The sequence below is a fragment of the Dipodomys spectabilis genome, unplaced genomic scaffold (assembly GCF_019054845.1).
Source record: "Dipodomys spectabilis isolate Male_0828 unplaced genomic scaffold, ASM1905484v1 ptg000115l, whole genome shotgun sequence".
In the NCBI taxonomy this organism is placed as follows: Eukaryota; Metazoa; Chordata; class Mammalia; order Rodentia; family Heteromyidae; genus Dipodomys; species Dipodomys spectabilis.
In genome coordinates, this window is record NW_024870792.1 from 668,860 (window position 1) to 682,504 (window position 13,645).

The window sequence follows — 13,645 nt, forward strand, 5'->3', positions numbered from 1 at the left end:
TGAGAAATTTTTAAAAAATGGAATAGGTACTATGGAATTCCCATTTATACTTTCCCCTTCCTGGCAATTTGTCCTGAATTTTGAATTAATGTGGTATATTTATTGCAACTGGTAAAGGAATCTTGATACAGTATCATTAACTAAAGCCCATAGTTTACATGAGATTGGTGCTTTGTGCTGTATATTCTATGGGACTGGACAAGTGTATAATGATATGTATTCCCATTACATACCACATAGTTAGTTTCATTGCTTTAAAAGTTCTCTGTGCCCCTATTCTCATTCTGCCCTCCTTTCTTCCAACCTCCTGGTAACTACTGTTCTCATCATCTCCACTATTTCACCTTACTTTGTAAGCTTCTAATTGAATATTTAAGTCAAGGGACAATTCCATATCAAGGATTTAGTGATCAACCTTAAGACACCTAATACTAATTATACTCTTAAGTATATTATAGTATATACTCTACATATACTATAATATACTATTAAGTATATTATAGAGACCAATGAATAAAACAGAACCTAAAATTATTGTGTCTAAAGAATCAAACCAATTAATGAATAATAATAAGCAAAATATTATTGACTCTTACTTCAAAGCAGAATGATGGAAAGCATATGTGGCTACATGTCAAAGTGGCAGACGAAGACAGTAGTTAGGGAAGGTTTCTCTCAGGAAATGACATTTGTACTAAAATTAAGAGATAAGAGGCAGCTAGCTATCCATGCAAGGGAAGAATTCTAGGGATAAACTGCATGATCTGAAGTGGCCTAGAGAAGGGAATATACTTGGTCGAGAGAGAGAGAGAGAGAGAGAGAGAGAGAGAGAGAGAGAGAGAGAGAGAGAGAACAGTTCTCTGTGACAGGCTGGAAGCAGGTGAACAAAAGGAGACAGTGAAGCTGGAGAGGCAGGTTAAAACCATTAATGCACCTATACATCTACATAAGGAATTTCAATTTCATTATAATGTGAAGCCACTAGAGAATTAAAGATATCAATCAATACCATACAACTCCTAAAAGTGAAAATGGTGTTTTTATTTTCAAGGGTCATTGTTTATACATCACTCTCCATACCCCCCACCCCATTCCCAAAGAACACCCAGAGACACACCAGTACTGTTGTTTCCAGTCACCTCTGCAGTGCTCTGCATAGTTTATATTTATACTCAGCTCCCTACTTTGGTAGGGAGGTCATCTTCACAGGGAACAGCAAAGGAAGACTTAGTTATTTCTACTTTCCATGGCAGCATCCTTTAAATTTTAGAAATCATGCTCTGCTCACTTTAAAAATAATTTTGAGAAAAAGACTAATATTCAGATGTAGCTTTAATAGGTAAACCTGAAAAGACAAAACACTATTGGGCCCTTAGGAGAACGTGAAGCAGAAACCGCCCAACCACAGTCCAGGTGCCTTTCTGCTCATTACAACAGGGCTAGCTTCAGGAGCCCCAACTCCCTCTCAATGAAGGCTTTTCCTTTCTTAGCTTACAAGGGAATAAGTGATGTCTACAGTCTGTCTCTATGGCAACTAACACCCTAATTTCACCTTCTAGGTGGCAATTATACCTATTCACTGAACAGTTTTCAATCTCCACTTTTATGATGAAAAATTGATTTCTTGAAAAATGTGACATGGGCAATAAATGAACTTTTCCCCCAGCAGCGGTGGAGTGCAGTTTACAATCGGTACAGTGACTCATGAGTAGAGAATACTCGGTGGGAGGTTTTCTGCTTCAGCTGGAAAATATTTAGCCTAAATGTCTTTCTTTGGTTGTTGGGGGTTTTCAATAATAAAATATTAGTCTTTTCTTCTGTAGCTTTTAGTTTTATTCAGTTCTAAAACTGGCACATTCATAATAAAGTGTTTGGAAGACACAGAAAATACATAGCAAAGCAGAGACAGGAAAACAGAACTCCTCTCATACAAGGAGAATCATTATCAATGTCTTGCTAATGTTCAAATCCTATTGTGCCAAGATTTTTTTGTAACCAGACTTTGTCACAAAACATATTGTGGGCTGTTCTTTATTAAATATCCCTGAGTCTTGCACATGGCTTTGACATCTTCAAAGGAGTTTATTATGAATTATTAAATGTTATTTCATTAATCCCTCTCTGTTGATATTACTAAAATACCAATATTTATGGATTTCTGTATTGTATTGGAATACTCAAGGGAAGGAAATACATACAGAAAATGAATCAACATTTTATCTTTTTTTCTCTAAATTATATATTTATTTTCCCAATAGAGGCAGATGGATTAAAGCACCCATTTCCTTACATTCTTAATCATAAGTACATGCTGAAAAGGAAAAATATGCTACTTTGATGGAAAGGGAAAGTATATAACATCTCTCCACCCCACCTCCCTCCGCCTCTCTTCCCTACTTCCTCACTTCCTGTCCCTTCTTTCCCCCCCTTCTCTCCTCTTTTCCTTACATTTCCTTTCCCCTTTCTAAGGAGAGACTTTGGTCTCTCACTATGTTGTCCTTATTGGCTGGAACTCCAAGGCACATCTTCCATGTGTTGAGACCACAGGCACATGCCACCATGGGCTGGCTTACTACACTTCTAATGCTTGATGACTTCTTTTTTTGTTAGGGGAAAAGGATGAACAGCCAATTTATCCCCCTGGCAAAATCTGTTACCTTCTAGTATCCATTATCTTCCTCTGCCTTAGTAATATAAGAGAGAACTTTTAGCATATAACTGGAAATTCTCCTTTGCAACCAAGTCTAATTACATATCAATTCCAGGTTGATGATGTAAACAAAATGTCAGCAAAATTAAGTATGCATGCATCCTTCAGAGAATATGCCCTCCTTCTCATCATTACTGATCATTGAGAGAACAGATATTATAGCTGGCACATCAGCAGCCACTTTGGACTATGAAGAAAAGATCTGTACTTTAGAGACTGGGAAGCAGAATATTAGAAAGAGCTTGGGTTCCTAAGAATTTTGCAGAAGTATTTCCCTGGATGATTGATCTTCAAACTTCCTTGTAGAGGAATAAAATTTCTCTAAAGACACAATTAGGTTTTATATATATATATATATATATATATATATATATATATATATATATATATATGAGTTGCAACTGAATTTACTATTGATTAAGATAAGATTTTCTCCATCTTTTCTTCTTTCTGATTTCTAAGTCTTCTTATTGGTTTCTAAGTATATTTTATCTGTCATATGTTACAAGTGTGTTCCTTAATTTTGTTTACAGTGTTAAAATATGCAAAACTGTGGTTAATTTGAACTAACTGATTTTATTCTAACTGCTATATGAATTACATTGTAGGTTCAGAAAACTCAGATAATAGTATTATTAATTTAAAAACCTAATTTCTAGAGAAAGCTTTTGTCTTACCATAATAAGGCAGCACTGGGACATAGTTTGCAACTATAAACACACAAATAAAGGGCTGTACTGAAAGCCAAGGTTCTTCAGATCACAAGGGTGCATACTTTTAAGGATTTATTAAATAAATTATTATTTAGTAAATAATAAATTAAATAAATCTTTGCTAATCTGTGGCTCCCAGGTCAAGGCATTTCCTCAGAAGTCTCCCCTGAGACTTCTTGGAAAATGGGTGGCCAGCTCTGCATGCGGCCACCAAGACAAGTCTTCCAAACAATCACTCTGTGCCAGCCAGTGGGTTCCATGCCATTAAGGAGTTTCCTCCTATAGAGACCATTCTAGGGAGTCAAAGTTTCCTACCAGATCATAAGCAACCAGCATCTTCTTCTGCACTTCTGGAATTACACCCAGAGGCTCCAGGTAAGGAAAGCTGTCCTTCATCACAAGAGAGACTGAGGGGGTGTTGTCACTGGTGATGAGCCGAGAGGACAGGGTTAACAGGCACTGCTTCAGGCTGGCAATCGGAGGGAGTCCACACAGTTCCTTAATAGACACTATTGCGTTCTACAAGGAAAACAACATAGCATCACACATCTGACCACATGGCCCACCACCCCTAATACCTCCAGCTTTACATACCAGCACATTCATGAACAGTAACCCTTAAATGCCTATCAAATGTAGAACAAACTAGATTATAACCAATCCAAATAGTGACATGTGCAGAGATAACACAGAGCTAATCACAATACAGACCCTCATCTTTCTAGGTTTTTTAGCAGCCATCACAAATATGTGACAAAAACAAAGCAACTTATGACTCAGCTACTGTTCAAAGCTGAGCACTGAACAGTCACTCAAACTGGTACAGGCTGGGCATAAAAAGCATGTTGGGTTTAGGTTGTGATGATAATAATGAATATAATGCCAATGCATATTGGAGACATCTCCTTAGGGGTCTCCCCTCAAAGTAGTGAGTTCAAACTATTCACAACCCTCTGTCTCACTACTCAGAATGGCTATCTTTGTAAACCTGAACTTCACACAGAAAATATTGTGTGGGCGCTGGGAAGGTGGCTCAGTGGTAGAGTGCTTGCCTTGCATGCATGAGGCCCCGAGTGGGGCTGAGGCTCAAAGTGGTAGAGTGTTGGTCTACAGCTGAAGAGCTGGAGGACAGCACCTAGGCCCATAGTTCAGGCCCCACAACCAACCAAAAAAAAAAAAAAAGAAAAAGAAAAGAAAATATTGTGTGGATAACTATGTTTGCCCATGTCTTTTTGAAAAAAATCACTTAACATTATTTTACATGTTTTAACATCAGAAAATATCTAACCTATAGAATGTCTCATGAATTCGGTGGCATTAATGATATTCATTTTTCTACTGAGTTAGGCTCCAAATGAATTATTTGGAATGATTTAGTTTAACATCTGGTTAATTCTTAACCCAAAATACTTTACATTAAAATAAATATTATCAGTATTACCTAGGAAACCTTCACAACCAGCTCTTCTTAGTATATTTTAGATATATAATAGGAGACTTAAAGATTTTAAGAATTACATAGTAATTATAGAATCTACTTCTAATATGGGTGTAGAAATGACTTCTAACTAATCTACAATAGATTAGTTTTAGAATAGATTTACAATAGTCTAAAATTATCTCAGAAAACACCATGCAAAAGATGCTGATATGTGGGGCCTATTTTCTAAAATGCTTGCTAAGACAAATCATCCAATCTCAAATGTGAATTATATACTATCTTTTAAAATGTGAATTATATACTATACTGTTTTCCACTATTCTGACTACTTAAGATCTACTTTAAGCTTAGCCCAGAACTTCTCCATGAGATAATATGAAAACACAGATCCCATGTTTTCCCTCATTTGTAATTATTAGTATATGTCTATATAGTCCTACCAGATGAGCAGAATAGCTCAATAGCTATGCACATATGACCATATAAGATGATGCTAAGTGAAATGAACTCCAAGATATGGAAACAAAAGCTTTTTCTTTGTTCTTGTTGTTTTTAATGTACTATGTGATTTCTTTTTTGGTTTGTGGGGGGTTTTCCCTATGGTTTATCCCCTAGTGTGACTATATTTGATTTTGGTACTCTGGGTATTGTATATACGTTCATCTGAATTAGGGAAGGGAAGGAGAACAGCAAAATGGTGAGACAAAGGACAAAGATGAACCAATACAGTAGCAATACTCAAAAGACAATATATTGGAAATGAACTGTAGAACTGTGGAGGGGAGGGAATGTGGGAGAAAAATGAGGGAGGGGGTAACAAGTTCTACAAGAAATGTACTCATTACTTTACTCATTTAAGTGTAACCGCTCTATAAGGCATCTTTACAATAAAATAATTTTTAAAAGAAATATACTCACTACCTTACATATGTAACTATAACCCCTCTGTACATCACCTTGACAATAAAATTAAATTAAAAACTAATTAACAAAAAAGATTTACATGAACTTGTAGGTTTGTGGTTTGGTATCACATGAACAAGGCACTCTCAGATGATATTCACTATCTGCAGCACTTACTACTTCACCTCTTTGAGAGTATTTACTAAACTGAAAGCAGGGTTTTTTTGGTAAGTCATTATAAAAATGTTAGCTGAAGAATAAAGTGAATACTGCAAGTACTTAGTAATTGTTATTTGATGGCTTTTCAATAACAGAAGCCTAGAATAAGTATATTATGTTGTATGAAAAAAGTTTGCAACTCTGATTTATGCATTAATGAAGAGAAGAAAACTAACACTGAATTTTCTCCATGTTAAAATCAGAAAATTTCCAAGTAGTCATAACCTTATTATCTAAGTGTAATTGTTTGTCTCGCATTGTGAAGAAAACATGATGGGGGGGCCTGAAGTAATCTGCTGAAGACCACACAGGAATAGATTTGTTCCAGAATCTTTCAATTGAACCACATTTCTAAAACTTGTCAACAAGTTTCAATGTTTACTTTTGTTTATTCAGTTTGTTTTTCTCTTGGGTAATAATTTAAACAGCTAAAAATAAGTCTATTAGGTACAACATTTGTTTTGTATGAGTGTCTTCCATGCTCATATTCACAAATACACACACACACACACACACATACATATACATATATGGCCGAGGCAGGAGAGGGTAACATCCTAGGGCTTGAACTTAGGGCCTGAGTGCTGTACCTGAGCTGCTTTTGCTCCAGACTAGAACTGCCACTTGAACCATGCTCCGTTTCTGGCTTTTTGTGGTTCATTGGAGATAGGAGCCTTGCAGACTTTCTTGCTGGGACTGGCTTTGAACCACAATCCTCAGATCTCATCCCCAGGCCTGAGCCACCTCTAGCTAGTATTAGAATATTATATAGATGTGTGTGTGATAGTGGTTTTGTACGTGTATGTTATGTATATGTATATGTGTCATATGTATGTTCTCATATATAAATTTTATGAAGCATGTATATTGAATCCATATGCAGCATCCAGTATTAATGACACCCCATTAACTGGTTTAGGTCAGGTCAAACACCATAGTTTCACGATCAGAAGCACGGTATATCTGCTTTGTCACAGGCAGATTTAAAACACGATTTATTCCTTCCTCTCAAGTCAGATCTTTGTACATCACAGCGTCCGTGGTAAGAGCAGGCCAGGGAGAACTGGAGAAAGGGGAGGGGCGGGGTGGGGGTTCGTTTTCCTACCTGCATATTTTCTCTCATATCTATGGCTTCTCGTAGGGGGTGAACGGCTATTTTGAAGATGTCGTCTACAGTTTTGAGGCCGACATTCCTGAGCATGGTATATTCCCGAACTTTCTTGCCCATTCTCGCGGAGAGGCTGCGCTTCTGCGCCTTGCCGCCGCCGCTGCGGTTGGTGATGGCGATGTGCACGAACAGGGTGACGTGCTCCATGACGTCGCCCACGAAGGAGCGCAGGGGCACGTGGCGGTAGCCGGGCTGCAGACACTCGAAGGGGATGGTGTACTGCCCGATGAACTCGTCCCCGATGTAGTCGTCGTCCAGAACCACGAAGCGCACCAGGGCCAGCTCGGGAAGATTGACCTGAAACTCAAACGTTTCGTCAAAAATTGGGTTGTCGCTGTTCTCCTGCACCGTCTTGGTCCTCTGCTCCGCACAGTCGGCGGGGATGCCGTGTATCTCGATGCACACGTACGGGTCGATGACGTCCCCTTTGGCGCAGGCTCCCTTGGGCTTCGGGAAGTTCTGGCCGCTGATGACCTTGATGTGAAGGAGCAGAGGGGACACCCCGGGGACGATCCCCTTGGTGTTGGCGCTGAAGTAAGAGACCTCATCTCTCATGATGGACGGCCTCAGCACGTAGCCACAGCCCCCGTTCTGGAGAAACCAGCCGGTGTGCAGGTCCATCATCGGCCCAGGAGTCTGAAAGTTCATGGCCACAAGCTGGCAGCCACAGTTCCAAAAGTCTTGTGGATTCAAGTTACTGGAATCGATCCTCATGGCGCTCGGGTAGATCCTTGAGAGAAACCTCTTGTTATAGTTTACGAAATCCTCGGGGTACTCGTTGGCGATTCGGCTGGCCTCCGTTTCACTAAATGAACACATCTCCCAATAGTTTTGGCTTTTCATGGAGAGTTCAAAATCCCTGTATTGAACAGATTTACAAATAGATACCAGATCGGAGAGCTCCCTGCAGAGCCAAATGTGCTTCTGCTCGCCATTGGAATCTGCCGACATCCTCCGAGACATTTCGGCCTCTTCATCTTCATCTGTGACTTCTCCTTCTGACACATCTGAATCAGAAGGCAATTTCTTTCCTTTCACGATGATCATTCTTTTCAGTTTTTCAGGTGATGGGAGGTAGGAGTCTGAGGACAAAGGTGCTTCCGTGTAGAGTTTATCGCCAAAGACCTTTTTCATGTGCTGAACCATGACCTTTTGCTGTAGTAAAGAGCAGTGAATCCCCAAGCAGACAATGAGTGGGTACTCAGAAGCAACGAAGGCAAACTTATTGATCACCTCTATGACACTTCGAAAAGAAAGGTGTGTTGTCATGTTATTTCTATTGCAAAGGATTGGTTCATTCTCGGAACCATCGCTCACATCCAGCTCAATACTGCGACAGCCCATTTTCAAAGCTCTAACATACCCATTGATATCAGCCGGTCCCCTGAACTGGTCCTCTATCAGATAGGTGTTATGAGAAGCATTGATATAGTAGTGAGATAAGGGTTGAGTCATATCTTGGGCAACATTGCTTTGCTCAGGATCAAAAATGTCACATTCTGGTGACAATAAGTACTGGGTAAATCCATCAATTGCAAGAAATCCTTTCTGTCGCCCTTCTTCAGAAAGTTCATATCTCCTAATGATGTCTAAACACATATCCTCAGTGATATGGGTGACTCCTTGCTCAGCTTCTAAAAAGAGCATGAGATCATTGGCATCCAAATATTCTTTGTTCTTAGATATCTGGACAAGTAAGAAATACACTTCTGGCCTGGTGCAAAGTTCACAGAAAGCTTCACAAAATTCCTCTTCTGTCACTCTAGTGGTAAGTTTCTCTTTACTCTTCTGGATTTCTTTAAACTTTAACCTGATCTTGGATTCCTTCAGGGTAGGGTTAAGTTGTTTTATTAACTCTACAGATGTGTCTTCCAACATAATCCCATTGCCGTCAACATCTGCTGCTTCAAACACTGTTTTCAACCACATGAACCTTGGTGTGTTCTGGTTGTCCTCCATAAAATCCAGGGGCTGCTTACTGCGAGAAACCAGGTACCGCAACCCAGACACCCAGATGTTTGCTACATCTGCTGAGTTGGCAACTAGGTCTAGAGATTCATAGTTCTCCCCATGGAGTATAGAAAAGGCACAATCCTCACAAATCTGGTCAGCAAGGCCATTGTTTCTAAATGTTTCCGTGTTCTTCCCCAGTCTGATCTCTTTAATGGCTGAGATATCAAGCTTAGCTTTTTCCAGGTCTTTCTTGGAAGGTTCCCAGCGAAGAGCTTGGAGGTCTGTGTCCAGAGTGAAAAAACGGTTGTAAATCCGAGAATTTGGCCTGACCTTCTTCAGCTCACAGCCAGCTTGCATGAAGCTGATGCAGTCATGTGCACTGCTAATCTTTTTTTCCGATGGCATGCTGCTGAAAGACACTGTTTTCTTTCTTCCACCACATTTTTGGTTTGAAGGATCCTGTCAAATAATTGGAAAAGAATGAGTCACTCTCCTTGAGGAAATACAGAAATCCAGTAACTCTCTAAGGACTTTTCAGACTCCACTCAGGTAGATCATTTCAAGGGGGGCTAGCCTACCTTTCTAGTATTTTCAGAAAAAAGAAACTTCTGAAAGAATAAGGCTCTGTAAAAAACTTACTTTTCAAATGCCTCCATGTCCTTTGAATTAAAATAAATTACTACTACAAACATGAGAAATGTTATTTGTTCATTTGAACACATTTCTCTGGAACCTCTACCAATAGCGTATCAGACTATATTCATTCAGGCTGGTCTATCTTAAAGTAGGTTAAACATTTCTTGTGGCTGTTTCTTTCTTAAATGTACATAGGCCTTCTCACCTATTTTCCTTCCCAAAATACAGGTCCAGTCCTCTGAATATTCATAATTGGGAGATGATGGATTTCATCTTACCTTGGGAATTCCTGGGACTGTATCACTGCCAATTTATTAACAATGAATATCTGATCAATGTCACTTAAAACTGGGAATTTCTTTATACTTTCCTCTGTTTGGACCATATACTGAATTTAATAATGGTCCCAACCACATCATCAATTCAGAAACAAATTTGCCAGAAACAAAATTTCCCAGAGTACCTCAATTTTATAAGCATACCAAGAAGACATCAAAATGTAGAGTGCAGACACCAACAGCCAGAGGCTCATGCCTGCAATCCTAAACTATTCAGGAGGCTGAGATCTGAGGATCATGGTTTGAAGCCAGCCTGAGTAAGAAGGTCTATAAGATCCTTATCTCCAATAAACTACCAAAAGGCCAAAAGTAGAGCTGTAGCTCAAGTGGTAGAAAACTATCATTGAGCAAAAGAAGCTCAGGGACAGTGCCCAGGTCCTTAGTTCATGCCTCAGAACTGGCATATATACACACACACAAACTGTATAGAGTATAAAAGGCATCAACTTTAGGAGAAAAATAAGTACTCTCAAGTTATGATTATTCTTCTCACTAGTTATATGACCAGAGGAGGTAAATTACTTCTCTAAATCTTAATTTTGACTTCCTGAGTAGGAATTTGTAACCCTTACATATAATATAGTGCTATTGTGAGACTCAAGAATATATTCATGACTATTCTGTAAACTATAAGTGCTTTTGACAGTAAGAGGATCGTTTTTATGTACCATCAGTAAACTATGGTAGTGATACTCAGAGTTAGAAAAAAGTTAATTCATTCTTGATTTGTGAGTATTTAAGACAAATATTCAGTGATAAGTTGACTATATACATACATATATATGTGTATATATATAAATATTTTTTGTCCGTTATGGGGCTTGAATTGTGGGCCTGTGTGCTGTCCCTCAGCTCTTCAGCTCAAGGTGAGCACTCTACCACTTGAGCCACAGTGCCACTTCCAGTTTTCTGAGTGGTTCATTGGAGATAAGAGTCTCACAGACTTTCCTGTCCAGGCTGGCTTTGAACTGCAACCCTCAGATCTCAGCCTCCTGAGTAGCTAGGATTATAGGCATGAGCCACCAATGCCCAGCTAAGGTGACAATATTTTTAAGCAGCCACATGACATTACTATTTCCAGTACTGAAAAGTATAACGAAAGTACTATGAGCCACCTCCTTCACATTCTTTTTTTCCTAGTGCGATTAGTATTTGAACTCAGGGCAGCATACTTTTGAGGCAGTGCTATGCAGGCACTTTATCACGTTCCCTAGCTCTAGCTCAGTTTTTTGTTCATTGGGTTTTGTTTTTGTTTTTGTTTTGTTCTGTTTTTTAGTAGTCATGGGGCTTGAACTCAGGGTCTGGGCACTGTCCCTGGACTTTTGTCCTCAAGGCTAGCACTCTACCACTTTGAACCACAGCACCACTTCTGGTTGTCTAGTCGTTAAATGGAGTCTCTTGGGCTTTCCTGCTTAGGTTGGCTCTGAAAAGCGATCTTCAGATCTCAGCCTCCATATTAGCTAGGATTATAGGCATAAACTACCAGCACCCATTGTCTAGGTTATTTTTAAAATAGGGTCTTTTTTCTTGCCTCGGCCAGCATGGACCACAATTCTCCTATTTACAGCTCTCCTATTTATGATTCCCATATAGCTAAGATGACTGATGAGTACTATGATGTCTAAGCTTTTTATTTGTTGAGATGTGGGCTCATATAATTTTTGCCTTGGCTGGCCTAGAACCACAACCTTGTCTCCATTTCTTGTGTAGCTAGGATTAAAGGCAGGAGACATTATGCTCAACTAACCTAGCCTTCCTTCCAAAAAAAAAAAAAAGGTAGAATCTCTTCTCTGAGATCTCATTTAATTGTTCATGTGTGCTTATCCTTTAATTCAATAAAGCAAGGTGATTTGTTATTAAATTGGCTAAAACTCTGCCAGTTAAAAGGAAACAAAACTTGGCATGCTGTTCAAGTGATTCACTGAGTCCACTACACATCAGATCTTCAAGTAAAAGAGATATAAATTACCCAAGTTTGATTATAGAATATTGCCTCTTGGTGCTCTGGCATTTGACAACTAAGCTCCTGCTTCTTCAAAGAGCTACTTTTTTAATTATCCCATGTTGGTCAATTTTCTCATCCTGAAGTTAAAAAAAACCAGCTATCGATCTTCAGCTGCTTATACTCACATGCTCTACTTGAACACATTTAAATTCATCACAAACCACATTCTCAGAAATATCAGATGTTTGGCTGTGTTTTCCCACATCATCAAAGCAGACACCTAATGGCTCTGCTGCAAAGGGACTAATCTACCAATGAAAATAAAGAAGAAAACTGAATTGCAATGGCAAATTAGACTCTGACTCAGCTTTGCAAGCTAACCATTCGATTTGCTTCTTACACTAATGAGATATATCACATTAAACATTACTTTTATATAAGAAGATCATGTTCCAAACGGAATTATTGTCAACAGCTATAAAACCTCTGATAGTTTCTACCAAGCCTAACATGGGAAATAAGTGCTCCACTAAATGCTGTTCAGATCCCCTGCCCTGCATAAACAATTGTGGCCATCTTCTCCACAGTCTAAAACTCTGCTCTTATCTTTAGGCATTGCTTGTTTAGAAAAACAGTCACTGACACAATGGCTTTCACTTATAGTCTTCACTTTGTGAAATGATCTCCTTAAATTGAGACTTTGCTCCCTGTTAAGACAAGCTTCAAGAGATAATTTATTTATCAAATCTATGATAGAAGACATCTACACCATAACACTTGTTTCCTGCCTTAACTTGCAATTCTTACATGATTATAAAACATCCCCAAATGCCTTAAAACCCAGAATCAATGTTAAAAGATGTGATTTTCAAGTTGTCATCTCACAGAGGGCAAAATCCAAAGTTATTACAAGCCCCAAATGAGCTTAAAACTGGCCAAAGCATGTGTGAACAAGTAATTAGCTGGTCTGTTGAGGAGTAGAGACAGAGTTATTTATATTAAGCTATGTTGGAAAAGATCCAGAACTCCAGTATTTCTTGGCTTTTGCCATAAAGAAAGAAAATGTCCAGATTTGAAGAGCAACCTTACTGTTTTTATAATGATCATGTTATGCATTGTCTTAGATGGGCTGGGAAGAGGGTCAGAAATGGACAGGGAGTAGGGAGTCAAGTCTTCTTCACAGCTTCTACGCTACCATGGCTTCTTTGTCAGGGCCCTGTGCCTCCACATCTTCATTTGACTCAAGAAGATTATTGTAAAGCAGTGGAGAAGAAGGGTTTGGTTTTTCTTTAAGATAGACAGACCAAAACCATTAAAGTATTGGTTGTAAATCTTCCTTGCTGATAAGTACAAGATGTAATGAAGGAACCCCAACGCTTGTCTAAGATAGGTCTTTGGGGGCATGCTCCAATGGAAGCTTAGTCTCTGTTCTTCTATGCTCTTTTCAGCTTGCAGCCAATCAGATGATTGAACTAGCTCCAATGGTCATAGAGGTATGTTGGATGCTGTTATACAGTAGGATAATTTTTATTTTTTATTAATCTTTACTATTTTACTCTGAATGAAGACAAGAGCCTGAAGAACTCATCTCTATCTATTCCTTCCCTTAAGTTTCTTTT

At 38.9% G+C, this 13,645-nt stretch overlaps 1 protein-coding gene across 1 annotated transcript in view; it reads right to left on the minus strand.

Annotated features, from left to right (window-relative positions):
• The window catches only part of Plcl1 (phospholipase C like 1 (inactive)), a 352,481-nt gene that overhangs the window by 54,445 nt on the left and 284,391 nt on the right, over nt 1–13,645 (minus strand). Inside the window, exons 2-3 of the mRNA XM_042688319.1 lie at nt 7,092–9,566; nt 3,739–3,942 (exon numbers count right to left, since the gene is read on the minus strand). Of these exons, the coding sequence (XP_042544253.1) occupies nt 3,739–3,942; nt 7,092–9,566 (2,679 nt within the window). The remainder of the gene's footprint in view (nt 1–3,738; nt 3,943–7,091; nt 9,567–13,645) is intronic.